This window comes from Schistocerca serialis, chromosome 8 (genome assembly GCF_023864345.2).
Source record: "Schistocerca serialis cubense isolate TAMUIC-IGC-003099 chromosome 8, iqSchSeri2.2, whole genome shotgun sequence".
In the NCBI taxonomy this organism is placed as follows: Eukaryota; Metazoa; Arthropoda; class Insecta; order Orthoptera; family Acrididae; genus Schistocerca; species Schistocerca serialis.
The window spans coordinates 169,735,508-169,752,156 of record NC_064645.1 but is presented as its reverse complement, the minus strand read 5'-3'; the positions used below and the strand labels follow the sequence as shown (position 1 = coordinate 169,752,156).

General features: G+C 41.2%; 1 protein-coding gene across 1 annotated transcript in view; it reads right to left on the bottom strand.

The window, feature by feature from the left end:
• LOC126417187 (glycogen phosphorylase) overlaps positions 1-16,168 on the bottom strand; it is a 167,896-nt gene extending 151,728 nt beyond the window's left edge. Inside the window, exon 1 of the mRNA XM_050085089.1 lies at positions 15,868-16,168. Within this exon, the coding sequence (XP_049941046.1) occupies positions 15,868-16,110 (243 nt within the window). The 5' untranslated portion in view covers positions 16,111-16,168. The remainder of the gene's footprint in view (positions 1-15,867) is intronic.
• Between the last annotated feature and the right edge of the window lie 481 nt (positions 16,169-16,649).

The window sequence follows — 16,649 nt, the reverse complement described above, 5'->3', positions numbered from 1 at the left end:
CCGCTATATATATATATATACGAGGGGCGTTCAGAAAGTAAGCTCCGATCGGTCGCGAAATGGAAACGACTATGAAAATCCGATAAAGCTTTGCACAGATGTGCTGAGTAGTGTCTCTAGTATAACCCCAGTTAGCATCACGTCGCTCTTCTCATTTCTGAGCTCGCAGTGAGTGCGTAAAGATGTCTAGAAAATAGTGTCTGCCGCCAAGTACGAGGGCCTGGTGAGAAATTTCGCCTGAAGCTATGCAGCTAACATTACATAACTGTCGTGCTGTTTCGTCTTCACGACAATTCTCAGCCGCATTCTGCAGGGGCAATGAAGATGCTCCTGCATCGTTTTCAAATGGAAATGTTAGATTACCCACAATACAGTCCGCAATTGTCTCCCCCTGAGTTTCATCTCTGGTCACATGAACCGCTATCTTTGAAGACAACATTTTGACACAGACAACGAGGTTAGGCCAGCGTGGAGAATTGGCGGAAAGCACTGGCGGCTGCCTTCTATGATGAGGCTATTGAAAAGTTGGTACAACGCTATGACAAAAGTCTAAGTCAGAACGGCGACTACGTAGAGAATATATATATATATATATATATATATATATATATATATATATATATATATATATATATATATATATATGGCCCATGTCTAGTTCAATCAGCACCAAAACTGCTTTTTTTTTTTTCCTAAACGCTTGGCCATCTGGAGTTCCCGCTCCTTTCACATTTCTGGTCAAGCCTTGCTTATACCATAAGTTTGTACAAAATCGATGACAGTAAGTAGGCGCTGTCCCCTTGTACGTTGAAGTCTTAACATGCGACACGAAGACGCTAAGAAGAGTCACGTTTTTCACTTCGCATCCGTGGCAGTGAATAACTTGTAAGCGAAAGAAATTCAGTGATTCTGTCTGTCTGTCTGATGCCGTGATAGAGGAAGAACAGGAGTCGACAGGGAATAGATAGGGGATCCAGAATTAAAATTAGAATTTATTAGAGCTCTGGAAGACTTAAATAAGGCAGAAGGGATTGACAACATTCCACCGGAATTTCTAAAATCACTGGGGGCAGTGGCAACATAACGATTATTCACGTCGGTGTGCAGATTGTACGAGACTGGCGATATACCATCAGACGGTCGGAAAGATATTATTCATACAGTTCCGAAGATTACAAGAGCCGACAAGTGCGACAATTGTAGCACAGTCAGCTTAACAGCTCATGCATCCAAATTGCTGACACGTATAATATGCAGACGAACGGAAAAGAAAATCGAGGATCTGTTAGATGACGGTCAATTTGGCTTTAGGAAAGGTAAAGGCACATGAAAAGCAGTTCTGACGATGCGGTTAATAATGGAGGCAAGACTAGCCAAAAATCGAGACACGATCATAGGATTTGTCGACCTGGAAAAAGCGTTCGACAATGTCAGATGGTGCAAGATGTTCAAAATTCAGAGAAAAATAGGGATAAGCTATACGGAAAGATGAGTAATAAATAGTACGTCCAAGAACTAAGAGAGAACAAAAGAGTGTATGACCAAGAACAAAGTGCACGGATTAGAAAGAGAGTAAGCCATGGATGTAGTCTTTCGCCCCTAGTGTTCAATCTATACATCAAAGAAGCAATGACGGAAATAAAAGGAAAGTTCAAGAGTGGGTCTAAAATTCAAGGTAAATGGGTATCAATGATAAGATTCACTGATGACCTTATTGTCCTGAGTGAAAGTGAAGAAGAATTGCACGATCTCTTGGATGGAATGAAAAGTCTAACGAGTACAGAATATGGACCGATAGTGAAACGAAGGAAGACAAAAGTAAAGAGAAGTAGTAGACATGAGAACGGCGAGAAACTTATCAGAACTGGTGATCACGAAGCAGATGAAGTTAAGAAATTATGCTACCTAGGCAGCAAAATAACCTATGACGGACGGAGCAAGGAGAACGTAAAAAGCAGACTAGTACTCCCAAAAAGGGCATTTCAGGCCAAGAGAAGGCTACTAGTATGAAATGTGAGGAACACATTTCTGAGGAAGTACGTTTGGAGCACAGAATTGCATGGTAGTGAAACATGAACTGTGGGAAAACCAGAATAGAAGAGAATCGAAGCATTTGAGATGTGGTGTTACAGACGAATGTTGAAAATTAGGTGACTTGATAAGGTAAGGAACGAGGAGGTTCGCTGTAGAATCGACAAGGAAAGCAATATATAGAAAACACTGACGAGAAGAAGGGACAGGATGGTAAGACATGTGTTAAGCACTCTGTCTTTAGGCCACGAGTGGCCTACCGGGACCATCCGACCGCCGTGTCATCCTCATGGAGGATGCGGATACGACGGGCGCGGGGTCAGCACACCGCTCTCCCGGTCGTTATGATGGTATTCGTGACCGAAGTCGCTAACTATTCGGTCGAGTAGCCCCTCAATTGGCATCACGAGGCTGAGTGCACCCCGAAAAATGGCAACAGCGCATGGCAGCGTGGATGGTCACCCATCCAAGTGCCGACCACGCCCGACAGCGCTTAGGGCATGTGTTAAGACATCAGGAAATAACTTTCAAGACAGTAGAGGGAGCTGTAGAGGGTAGAAGCTGTAGAGAACGACAAAACCCGGACGGAGTGGCCTTGCGGTTCTAGGCGCTACAGTCTGGAACCGAGCGACTGCTACGGTCGCAGGTTAGAATCCTGCCTCGGCCTGGATGTGTGTGATGTCCTTAGGTTAGTTAGGCTTAATTAGTTCTAAGTTCTAGGTGACTGATGACCTCAGAAGTTAAGTCGCATAGTGCTCACAGCCATTTGAACGACAAAAATTGGAAGAAAACCAGTTAAAAACTGAGGACAAAGGTTTCACGTGTTGATATGAAATGTAAAGATTGGCACAGAAGAAGAATTCTTGGCGGGCCACATCATGCGAGCCAGAAGACTGAGGACTCAAAGAAGTTGTCACACACAACACATTTATACGAACATGTTTTGCCCAAGAGTGGTTCTGCGACCACATTGAACTTCAGGCCTCGCTATAAGTGGCTCGTTAAGTCGTTTCTAATGTTAGAGGAAGGGAAGAACATACCTGCCGCAAAAGGTCCATGGCTAATAACCACCGTGGTGTTCAACTGTCGTGTTGAGGGCAGTTTACCAAGCGTCATAACAACAGAGGAAATTACTGTTCAATTACACACGTAACAGTAATGTTTCATCTTCATCCATGCTCCGCAAGCCACCTGACGGTGTGTGGCGGACGGTACTTTGAGTATCTCTATCGGTTCTCCCTTCCATTCCAGTCTCCTTTTGTTCGTGGAAAGAACGATTGTCGGTATGCTTCTGTGTGGGCTCTAATTTCTCTGATATTATCCTCATGGTCTCTTCGCGAGATATACGTAGGAGGGAGCAATATACTGCTGACTCTTCGGTGAAGGTATGTTGTCGAAACTTCAACAAAAGCCCGTACCGAGCTACTGAGCGTCTCTCCTGCAGAGTCTTCCACTGGAGTTTATCATCTCCGTAACGCTTTCACGATTACTAAATGATCCTGTAGCAAAAGCGCGCTGCTCTCCGTTGGATCTTCTCTATCTCTTCTATCAACCCTATCTGGTACGGATCCCACACCGGTGAGCAGTATTCAAGCAGTGGGCGAACAAGTGTCCTGTAACCTACTTCCTTTGTTTTCGAACTGCATTTCCTTAGGATTCTTCCAATGAATCTGGCATCTACTGTACCGACGATTAATTTTATATGGTCATTCCATTTTAAATCACTCCTAATGCCTGCTCCCAGATAATTTATGGAATTAACTGCTTCCAGTTGCTGACCTATATTGTAGCTGAATGATAATTTTTGTTTCTATGTATTCGCAGCACATTACACTTGTCTATATTGAGATTCAATTGCCATTCCCTGCACCATGCGTCAATTCGTTGCAGGTCCTCCTGCATTTCAGTACAATTTTCCATTGTTACAACCTCTCGATATACCACAGCATCATCCGCAAAAAGCCTCAGAGAACGTCCGATGTTATCCACAAGGTCATTTATGTATATTGTGAATAGCAACGGTCCTACGACACTCCCCTGCGGCGCATCTGAAATCACTCTTACTTCGGAAGACTTCTCTCCATTGAGAATGACATGCTGCGTTCTGTTATCTACGAACTCTTCAATCCAATCACACAATAGATCTGATAGTCCATATGCTGTTATTTTGTTCTTTAAACGACTGTAGGGAACTGTATCGAACGCCTTGCGGAAGTCAAGGAACACGGCATCTGCCTGGGCACCCGTGTCTATGGCCCTCTGAGTCTCGTGGACGAATAGCGCGAGCTGGGTTTCACACGATCGTCTTTTTCGAAACGCAGTCTGATTCCTACAGAGTAGATTTCTAGTCTCCAGAAAAGTCATTATACTCGAACACAATACGTGTTCCAAAATTCTACAACTGATCGACGTTAGAGATATAGGTCTATAGTTCTGCACATCTGCTCGACGTCCCTTCTTGAAAACGGGGATGACCTGGGCCCTTTTCCAATCCTTTGGAACTCTACGCTCTTCTAGGGACCTACGGTACACCGCTGCAAGAAGGGGGCCAAGTTCCTTCGCGTACTCTGTGTAAAATCGAACTGGTACCCCATCAGGTCCAGAGGCCTTTCCTCTTTTGAGCGATTTTAATTGTTTCTCTATCCCTCTGTCGTCTATTTCGAACCTACCATTTTGTCATCTGTGCGACAATCTAGAGAAGGAACTACAGTGCAGTCTTCCTCAGGGAAACAGTTTTGGAGAAATACATTTAATATTTCGGCCTTTAGTCTGTCGTCCTCTGTTTCAGTACCATTTTGGTCACAGAGTGTCTGGACATTTTGTTTTGATCCACCTATCGCTTTGACGTAAGACCAAAATTTCTTACGATTTTCTGCCAAGTCAGTACATAGAGCTTTACTTTCGAAACAAACAATGAGCTTTGCACCTCGGTAGAGCATCGATTAGGCGCGGAAATGATCGCGAAAAAAGTGGAATAGGTCACGTGTCGCACTGGCTGGTGGTGCTGGTCATAGATGCAGACGCTCACTTTTCTACTAGGACTCGTCCACGTGTTGCGAAACGGCACAATTAAAACGCAGGTGCCAGGGGCCTGGCGAGCGATCAGCTGTCTGGCTTGGCACTGCACCACCGGGCAGACCTCCAAATCTTCCTCTCCTTGCACTCCACGTGCAACGAAAAAAGGAGTTGTGTGTGTGTCTGTCAAGAACCCTTTTTCTCAGGAAACGTTCAACTGTAGGAGGGTCACTCCAAAAGAAACACATACTATTTTTGTAAAAATACAGTTTTCATTCTGCATGTGTAAAAGTTTTACTGTGTGTAGATACATCATTCCCGCTTGTTTTCAAACTTACAAGGAGACGGCACCACCGTGGGTTCGGGGATTTGTCCGAATTTTAGTGTGGTGAAGGAGAACCCCTAACACCTCACGTGGTTAAAATATTAGGACGCACTACCCGAAAAATCCCGGGAAAAATCGATCCAAAGTTTCTTAGGTGCCGTATGAGTATAAAATGTTAGCGCATTGCCGAGGCGCCGTCTGGCCTAGAAACCTCAACGAATTGCAAATTCGCAGGAAATAGGCCTAATGGAGTATGTTTTTGTTGGTAATTATGTCTTCGCAATTCGCAAAAATTTAATGAAGCCATATCGTCAAGAAAAATTATCCAAGGAAGAAAGGATCTTTAATTACCGGGCTCTAGGGCACGCAGAGTTCTTGAAAATACAGTTGAAATATTGGCATCAAGGTTCCGCATTTTCCATACAACCTTAAACTTGAAGTTGTAGAATATTGACACTGTGATATTAACTTGCTGTGTTTTACACAACTTTTTGCGCAGAAAAAAACCCGCAATTTTACACACCATATGAATCAATGGATCGCGAAAATATCAACGAATGTTCTCTTGAACTGGGCGAAAGATGTGACGAAGAAGTTATGCACGCCCTGCAACGTGGAAGGAGTGGACAAATTTTTGAAAGCGCAGAAACTGTTAGAAATAAATATAAACATTATTTCAGTACTACTGGAGCTGTTCTATGGCAGGATGGATTTGTATCGTAAAAAACTTTGTTTTGTAAAAAAAAAAAAATGTTTAGGGCTCGGACTCTTACGCCAAAGGACTCGGGTTCGATTCCTCCTCCGGCACTTCTGTTTCATTTTCTTTTGTTGTTCCACCAATTACTCAGAAAGTTTTCCAAACCTGCATTATCTTTAACAAATTAGTTACATTATTGAATAAAAATTATTTTCTTTTTGTCCAACAACACAATTCATGGCAGTGGGTTTTCCATTTTTTATTGTAAAGTATATGAGAAGAAACAATGGGTTTTAATCAGAATAACAAAGTCGATTGGGAAACATTCAAATTTTATACATATAATAATTATAAACAAGAACTGCAATGGTAATTATCGTAAAAACAAACAAAGCAATAGTTTTTGCGACATCTTGCGCAACATATGAAAACGGATTTTTTACAGTCACAGGGCATTTGCAATAAATCTGTACAAAAACATGCCCCATTAACATTTACGAAAATGTTTTGAGTTTCTGATAATTTTGATGCAAACCAGGAATATTGAATCATGTCTCGAAATATTGGTGACGACGATTGATGGTGAATTATAGAATGAATTTTTATACAATCTTCCCGGGAATTAATTTCACGATTCTCCTGTAACAATGCGCTGCAATTTTGCAAGCAACAGAAGAAAAAAAATGTGCTGGAGGAGGAATCGAACCTGAGACCTCTGGCATAATTGTCCAAACGCTAACCATGGTTTTTTTTCATAATCTCATTTTGTTCGTTGCATCTGCTCGGAGCGGACGTCGCAAGACACCCGTTCCAGTTCGTTGTTCATCCATTAACTCAGTTTTTTTATTACAGAGGCCTGCTAACCCTCCGACCGAACACGCTGAGCTACCGTGCCGGCATGTAGGCCAAACTGCGGCTCGGCAATGGACTAACATTTTATACTCATTCGGCACCTAAGAAACTTTGGTTCGATTTTTCTCGGGATTTTCCGAGTAGTGCGTCCTAATATTTTAACCACGTGAGGTGTTAGGGGTCCTCTTTCACCACACAAAATTGCGGGCAAATCCCCGTCCCCACGGTCGTGCCATCTCCTTGTTAGTTCAACCTGTTCCTGTAAGTGGCGCCGTCACAGCGTGTCTTCAAGATGGCTGCTACACTTGACGTTCGTCAGAAACACCGTACTGTCATAGAATTCCTGAGCTGTGAAAACGAGACAGTGGGAAAGATCCAAAAGAGGCTGAAAGACGGTGTATGGAGATGCTGCTGTCGATCACAGTACAGTTAGTCGGTGGGCAAGCAGGTTACGTGATGAAAGCGGGCACGGCAATATTGACGATTGTCCTCGCAGCGGCAGGTCTCGTACTGCACGCACTCCAGACAATGTGCAGAGAGTTAACGAATTGTTGAGTGCTGACAGACGCATCACAGTGAACGAATTGAAACGCTACGTTGGGATAGGGGAAGGAAGTGTTTGCAGAATACTGAAAGTGTCGGCGTTAAAAAAGGGTTTGTGCCAGGTGGGTTCCCAGGATGTTGACAGTGGCTCACAAAGAAACAAGAAAAACGGTATGTAGCGAACATTTGGAACAGTACGAGAATGGTGGAGTTGAATTTCTTGGAAGAATTGTGACAGGTGATGAAACATGGCTCCATCATTTTTGACCAAAGACGAAGAGGAAATCAATGGAGTGGCATCATGTAAATTCACCCAAGGGGAAAAAAAAAAAAAAAAAAAAAAAAAAAAAAAAAAAAAAAAAAAAAAAAAAAAATTCAAAACCACACCTTCTGCTGGAAAAGTTATGGCTACAGTGTTTTTCGATTCCGAAGGACTCTTGCTTTTGGATACCATGCGAAGTGGAACCACCATAAATTGTGATCCATATGTGATGACACTGAAGAAACTTCAAGATCGACTGAGTCGTGTTCGACCACATCGGCAAAAGCAGGATGTATTGCTGCTGCACGACAATGCATGGCCACATGTCAGTCAAAAAACCATGGAAGCGATCACAAAACTCGGATGGACAACACTTTAACACCCGCCTTACAGTCCTGACTTGGCTCCATGTGACTATCATCTCTTTGGGAAACTGAAAGACTCTCTTCGTGGAACAAGGTTTGAAGATGATGACTCCCTTGTGAACGCTGCCAAACAGTGGCTCCAAAAGGTTGGTCCAGAATTTTACCGTTCGGATATACAGGCGCTGGTTCCAAGATGGCGTAAGGCAGTTGAGAGGGATGGAAATTATGTGGAGAAACGAAAATATTGTTCCTAAAGGATGTATCAACACACTGTAAAACTTTCAAACATGTAGAATAAATGATGGATTTAAAAAAAATATACCGTGAATTTCTTTTGGAGTGACCCTCGTATGTCGTATATTAAGAATTACAGTCGCTCGTCGGCGTAAAAATTTTGAGCTATTAAGTCAATGCAATCAAAAGATATAACCATTTACGTCACATATTTTTATATTCGGAAACTCCCTCGCCAAGACTTACAGGGTGCTTTCCGTTCACCTAGAACCACGAAATTTGGCATGAAGCAAGGCTTCGCATTACAAGTAAAGGAAAAAAAAAATCCGAAAATTCTGAATTCGTAATTATACAGGGTGATTCACGAAGATGTGCAAATATTTCGATATGTTATTCTACAAGTAAAACTAAAGACAAGAGTTCATACTAACATAGGTCCGCAAATGTTTGGTTACGAAGTTACGGCTAATAAGAGATTTTTCCTGAAATTTAGCAACTTGGCCAATATGAAGCCATCGCAAAACTGTACGAGGTTAAAGTAAAGCACGATTTCCATTTATTTTGTTGTTATTAGTCTGGTAAATCTAATAAAACATGTCCCAGGCGTGTATCTGCAGTTGTTTTCCAGAACATCTAGAAAAGCAAAGATTACTTACAAGTAAATTTGTTTACTTTCCATTAAGAATGTAGAAATGTTTATGTCGTTATTGGCAACCATTAGTGAGCTGTTTCAGTCGTTTCTTAACCTTCAAACGTGCTAGTTTTATTGTTGTTCAGTGAAAGAACATAATAACAACAGTGCATTTAAGTGAAACCACATAGTAACTGTTGTAGTTTACTTGTGAAATAGGGATGCCTTTCAAATTTACGACATAGGAATACGCCGATATGGTGTTTATTTATGGCAAATGTTCTTCTGTTGAAAACTGTGCAATTGACTGGAATTTAAAAAACAATTTGAGCCAAGTACTTAATAAATTAAAAATTTTACGAAATTACGTCTTTGCTTCTCTGGATGTTCTCGAAAACTACTGCAGATCCGGGACTTGTTTTATTAGATTCATCAGACCAATAACAATAAAATAAACGGAAATTGTGCATTACTTTAACCTCGTACAGTTTTGCGATGGCATTGTATTAGCGAAGTTGCTAAATTTCAGGAAAAATCTCTTATTGGTCGTAACTTCGTTACTAAACATTTGCGGACCTAGGTTTATCGGAACTTTTTCCTTTAGTTTTACTTGTAGAATATCATACTAAAATATTTGCATATCTTCGTGAATCACCATGTATAAAATGAAAAAAAATATTCTTTCGTCATTTTTTATCCGTCTGTCTGTCTCTTTCGACCATTTTTCTCTCTATCAGTTTGGCGCATCAAGTTCAAATTGATGTCACATAATAACGCCTTACACAGAATGAGATTTTCACTCTGCAGCGGAGTGTGCGCTGATATGAAACTTCCTGGCAGATTAAAACTGTGTGCCGGGCGGAGACTTGAACACGGGACCTTTGCCTTTCGCTCACGCCCCGTCCTCACAGCTTTACTCCTGGCAGTACCTCGTCTCCCACATTCCAAACTTTACAGAAGCTCTCCTGCGAACATCGGTTCGCTTGTTAACAATTTCGCATGTCCTGTCTGTAAGCTAGCCGCAGTGGCCGAGCGGTTCTAGGCGCTTCAGTCCAGAACGGCGCTGCTACTACGGTCGCAGGTTCGAATCCTACCTCGGGCATGGATGTGTGTGATGTCCTTACGTTAGTTAGGTTTAAGTAGGTCTAAGTCTAGGGGACTGATGACCTCAGATAAGTAGGTCTAAGTCTAGGGGACTGATGACCTCAGATGTTAAGTCCCATAGTGCTTGGAGCCATTTGAACTATTTTGAACCTGTCTGTAAATTCTCAACAAATGTAACCTTGATGAATGCGTTATTCAACAGTTCTTTGATTTCGGAAAGGTGCTGCTCTACAATACTATTTCCATCCAAAGTAATTATCTGCTTTCTACAACAATGTAAGTTTCAGTCGACGGAAGTTCTCGATATAAAAAGTAATAAAAAACTGGTTTTGAATACAGTTAAACAGATCATTTGCGAGGAAAGGTTGATATTATCGCTATGTAAGTTGAGCGAGCTATAGGCTTAGCTTGGAACTTATCTTTTATACTGGGCGTGGCATTCAGACTAACCCCGACGAAAACAGTTGAAGACACGAGAGGAGATTTAATGGCTTAATGGAACTAAAAACCCTGCAAATTTTTTTTTAAAATGCTTTTGTACGTAGGATCTATCTGTCGAAGATGTAGACATGAATGCAATGAAGAGACACACTGGTGAATACGAAGAAACACAGAAATTTCATGCTGCACCTCGGTTTTGAAAAGTCTCTGATAACACACACACACACACACACACACACACACACACACGTGCGCGCGCGACCCAAACCAATGACACCTGAGACCGATCGATTATCACACCGTCATGTCGTTTCCTACAATGATGGAACTCCTACTACGGAGAAGGCAGAGCGTCAACTAAGCACCTTGGAAACAGAGATGATACAATGCGTAGCAGATTGTCTCTGCAGGATCAATCAAGGTCAGCTTAACTGCAACTGTTATTATGTCTTAGGAAAACAATCGAATTCCCAAAATACTATTTTCGTAACGAGTCGGACTATTTTCTGGTTCCAACCACATTAACCTTTTTCTCCACGAATTTTCCAAATATTCTAGGTGACGCCTTAGTGATACTCCCCTGCCCTTGTTAATAACAAGAAATCATCATAGACTGACATCATAAAAAAATTGGACAGCGATAGACCTGTGAACTGTTACACCGATAAGGAGATCCCTATGCGCTCCGAAAACAAAGTGCAGTACGAGAGCAAAGTGAATAAGGTGGCGCCACGGAAGTGACGAAGCAACGCATTATACAAGGATCTCTAATTTGTAACACAATATGTGTAAAACAGTAGATGCACGTGAAACCCAGTCACTATGTCATGAAAGAGGAAGTATGCTACAGTTGTTCAGAAACAACATCACTGTCGAGACAGACGAAGTTACTTTAATGGGACGTATGAAGCTAGTTAGTCATTTGGGGTGAACTACGACTGCTGCGAAAAAATGTGTTAAAAATTTCGCAAGAGATACATGATGGAGTGAGGAGAGATGTTAATACGACCACTCCTAATGGACGATACGGACTTATGTTAAATCTTTTCTGCCGACTTTCGCAGCATGTGCAAGTCTCAACAAGAATTACACATATTATACGTGTCTGTCTTTGACTACGATGATTAACGTAACTGAATTTTAGAATGGCGATGTGTTACAACTGAAAAGAAAAAGGAAGCAAGACTAAGGTTTAACGTCAGCCGGACTATGAGATCACTATAGAGAAGAAACAATTGCTCGTCTAGACTGGAAAGGGAATGCACCCATCACAGCTTTTACTCTGAGTAACTCTGGGATACCAAGGCAATTTGAAATCCAGATAGCCTGGGGGAGGTGGGGGGGGGGATTTAATCACACATTCTCCTGAATCCGATTCCACGTCAGTTGACAAATGATTGTCTTCTGGCTGGCTATATGTCAGTGGCTCCCAACCTTTCTTCGACCATTACCCCTGAGTGCAATTAGACATTAGATAGTACCTCCACCCTCCCCCTCATAATCACCAACATTAGCACCCAACTAAACTTTAGAATCAATGACTTTTCTTCGAACACATTTTTAAAATGATGAAAGATGAATGATATTTAGTTTCTGTGTGGTGCACCGCAAGTGCTACCCACAACTCCTTCTCAGAAAAGCAAACTAACTATCCACACTGAGGATACATATTTGTTACAAAACATGCTTCCCCTGCATTATTCCTCTCCATTGCAACACTTGGTTGGGGCCGGCCGGGGTGGCCGAGCGGTTCTAAGCGCTACAGTCTGGAACCGCCCACCGCTACGGTCGCAGGTTCGAATCCTGCCTCGGGCATGGATATATGTGATGTTCTTAGGTTAGTTAGGTTTACGTAGTTCTAAGTTCTAGGGGACTGATGACCTCAGAAGTTAAGTCCCATAGGGCTCAGAGCCATTTGAACTTGCTTGAGCTGCACACTGCAACCCATTTAAAATCAAACAAGTTCAGATGTGCGCAGTATACTTACTGTTCGTAAATCACGTTGTTGCTGCAGTCCTTACTTCTGAAATGGCAGAAATTAAGACGACTTCAGGCTGTTATTGCTTTCCGTCTGATCACTCTAGTAAAAAAACTCTGTACAGCACTATAGTAGCCCTGCTGTGTCGTGCTGTCAATTAATTCATTTATCTCTTTCGGCGCAATTTCTGGACTCCTGCAGGTCCTATGTACAACATGGAGAAAACGTTTTCTTGAGGTATTTCGCATTTGTTACGTATATGTCTCATTTTTATCATCAGCGACATACGGGACAGAGCATAACATAGATGTGCAGTGGGTTGACTATCTAAAGAGCCTGTAACCTATATCGTATTAATGCTACTAATTGAAAAGAAATCGTATTAATGCTACTAATTGAAAAGAAATAATTATTGATAATTTGTATAATCAATATTAGAGTCTTACAAAATTGTGATAATAGTAAGGATCTTTTGAAAATATTTTAGTTTCGTGACTGAAACAGAATAGAATCTTTTATTTTTTACTCCTTAGAAAGTTTCATTTGACCCCTAAGGGGGTAACATCCCCCACGTTGTGAACCACTGCCATAGGTTATAGCCAGGCATTTAAGGTCTAAAATAAACAAGAACCAACGGTCTAGTCCATAACGATAAGTGGTCCTAATCCGCTTGTTTCCCTAATGCGAATGTCAGTTGGCAGGCACTTGGCAGTTCAAAATTGCCTCCCCCTTTTCACAGGTATGAGATTCTAAAGAGATTACATAGCACAACGCTATTGTGTCTATACGCTGTCGCAACTGGACTCAGGATCTCTTGGTCGAAGGCGAACGCACTATGTACTCTTCATAAAGAATAACTTCCGGCGCGCTTTATGTAAGTATACTTGGATCCATGCTGTTGATGCTGTATATTAATGACTTGGCAATTATTTTGCAGATGACGTCGTTATCCAAACGATGTACTGTCTGAAAAGAGCCGCAGAAATATTCAAGTCAGGTCTTGATAAGATTTCAAAATTGTGCTAAGACTGGCTACTCGCTTTAAATGCTCAAAAATGTAAAATTCTACACCTCACACAACGAAAACTACAATATCAATAAGTCACAAATGGAATCAGTCAACTCATCCAGATACATGGGTGAACAGTTTGTAGGGTTATGAAACGGAATCATCTTACAGGCTCAGTCGTGGGTAAATCAAATGGCAGACTTCGATTAACAAACAGGGCACTTGAAAAATGCATTGGGCCTACGAAGTAATTTCCTTACTGAACACTCGTACGACCCATGCTAGAATGTAGCCCTAATGTGCAGGTTCCATGCCAAATATGACTGTCAGTGGAGATTGGCATTTGCAAAAGGCAGCACATATGGTCACAGGTTTGACCCATAGGAAAGCTCCCGCGAAAGCCTACGTAAGGAGTTTTTTTTTTTTGTAAAAAAAAGGAACAGTATTAAGTTAGTAATCGAGAAATATACAACTCCCCGTGAATCCATCCCGCAAGGACCGCGAAGACATAATGATTAAGCGCGCCCGGATTTAGCGATCATAGTTTAAGCACTCCACACGCGAATGGAATAGAACGAAGCCCTATGTCGTACAATTTGAAGTATCCCTCTGCTATGCATTCACAGTGGTTTGCAGAGTATAGGAGTAAAACAGACGCAAACCTGTATTCGTACGACCGCAACAGAATAACATGAACATGTAAAAAATTATGCGTTAGAATTGCGGAAACTTTAACACATCAGTTGTGTGTTTTAGCTTCTTTAATAGAACCGAAGCTTTTAATGACCATTATTTATCGACAACATATTGGCATATTGGGGCAACGTCTAAATAGTATAAGTTAGCAGCTTTTCTTCTTTCACCAGATGTCTTGCTTCATGTCGCGTTCGTTTGTATATTTGACCTTACATTTTTTCAAACAAGCTTTACGTAATTTTTTACATCTCTATAGACCGAAGTGGAGAATTTGTTATGACACTGGGTGTCATTCAGGAGGACAGCTGTTAATATTCCTGTAAAGCCAACCTGATTAACGCTTTCCGTGGTCCAGGCAAATGCCGGGAAGGTTCTTTGACAACGCCACGGGTTTCTATCCCTACCCATATCCAAACTAAGTGCTGCGTTCCTTGTGGCCTTGGAAGAATTTTCAGCTCTAACCGTCATCCCTTCTTTCTTCTAACATTCCACATAAGATCTCCAAAAAAACTGTGAGCTGTAGAGTCTTAGATGTTCACTAGTACAACAATGACCATAGATAATACAAGTACCTTCGTCAAATACCGTCACAGAACAATCATTTCCAATGGTTCCATTTTGGTTTTGATTAGCAACGATAAATTACAGGCCAAAAAATTTATATCTCTGCCTTGGCGACTGTAATTAAAATGTAAAGTATTGAGAAAAGTACTGGCAGTCTCACGCTTGAAGCCTCGAGGACAGGGAGGTACTTCCGCGTTTAATGACGGGATGCTCTCTAATGACCTTTCTTACGACTCTGGGCAGTTCTCCATAAACGACATATCAACAGGATTTAAATATAAACAGTAAAAATGGAGGCTATCATATGAATTGACAGCGTTTATACTGTAACAGTAGATGTCCTCTGTACGCCCACTTACGAAGCTATCTACGCTTAATACCACATAGATCGGAATATACCACAAATACTTGAAAGCAAGAGTCAAAATATCAATTATTTTTAAGTCTAGAACGATGGGTAAAGGAACTATACATTAGCACAAAAATAAGAATAATGCGAATATATCACCGATCTGAAAATGCAAACGTTGGTATCATTTCACAATCGCCGGCGCGCGAGATTCATGTAGTACTGTAAGATTTTATTTCAATATCTAGCGCAAAAAACACGTTGTCTTACATTTAACAACAATTAGAAAACCGCGTACAAAATTGAAAATTGTGTTTTAGTGGAATTTTTTCTGACAACTACATTTCCTTTTTGATGATAAAGAGGACTTCGTTGGAAACAAATTTCGAGGCTATGGTGTTAGGTTATAACTTAATCAAATTATTCGAACAGAAATTTTTGCATGTCACATCTACAGTTTTTAATTATTTTCCTTAAGAAAGAAGGGTTTTTGCGTAGTTTTCTAGAAAGATATATTCATTTGCAACTACTCATGAACAATGCTAATCGTATATACAAGCGAAAACATACAGTAAAAAAAAAATCAGTCCTAGTTTTTGAAAGTGTTAATGCTGCTATTTATGTAAGTTTTTTACGGCACGAGAAAGGGTGTTTACCCACAACAATCAGCTGTTTGTTTATTTACAAATGTGGATTAGAAGCAGACGACAAAGCTACAACGCTTGCATGTTTCAGTATACATTAAATTACATACATAAAAAAGACACTTACCTTTGGGTCTTTTTCGTAATAATACTGCTGTGTCCTGATCCATCTTGAGACTAAATTGTCTCTAACACAATGGGCTAAAGCAAAATAGTAGTCCCTTGGTGTCGAAACATTTCGGTCTTTGACAAGAGTGTAATGCAGATGCCGATTAAACGATTTCTTTAGTGTAGATACAGTTTCCACTTGTGCTATTCCTCTCACGCTAATCTGCTTCCTCTTCTCGATATCAGACTGAGGTAATGCCATCCTTACACTTTGCTTCCGAGCCCTAACCAACACAGACCGCGAATGGGATAGTCACCTTCAGGAAGGTCGTGTCTGGAAACAGTGGCGATAGGTGTCACTGGTGTAGCTGTCATCTGCTGCGCGCCGACGAGGGAAGTTCAAAAAGGAGGGTACGTGATTCTTTACAGTTCATGTTATTCTTCCACAGTGGTTAGATAGACTCCTTAGAACATAAGTGATGGAAGCATTTAATGTGAATACGTTTTAAGGGTGTAGTATAACTACGGCGTAGGTGGTTAGTCACTGTATACGGGTCTCCGAAACTGATAGCTTTTGTTGCTTGTGCTTGTTTAGAGGAGTGACTGTGTGAACGTTTGGCACAGTCACATGTACGTATTTTCCTCTCTGTTGTTGTTTTCTTCGTTATTCTTTTCATACGTACTTAAACAATTCGGACGTATTTGTTTCTTCCAGAGATTGTAGCCAGGATTTTCGTTAGTCATTTCATTCTTGTACGTCTACGGCCTCTTGTAACGTCTCTTTTATATTAATTAGCTGTT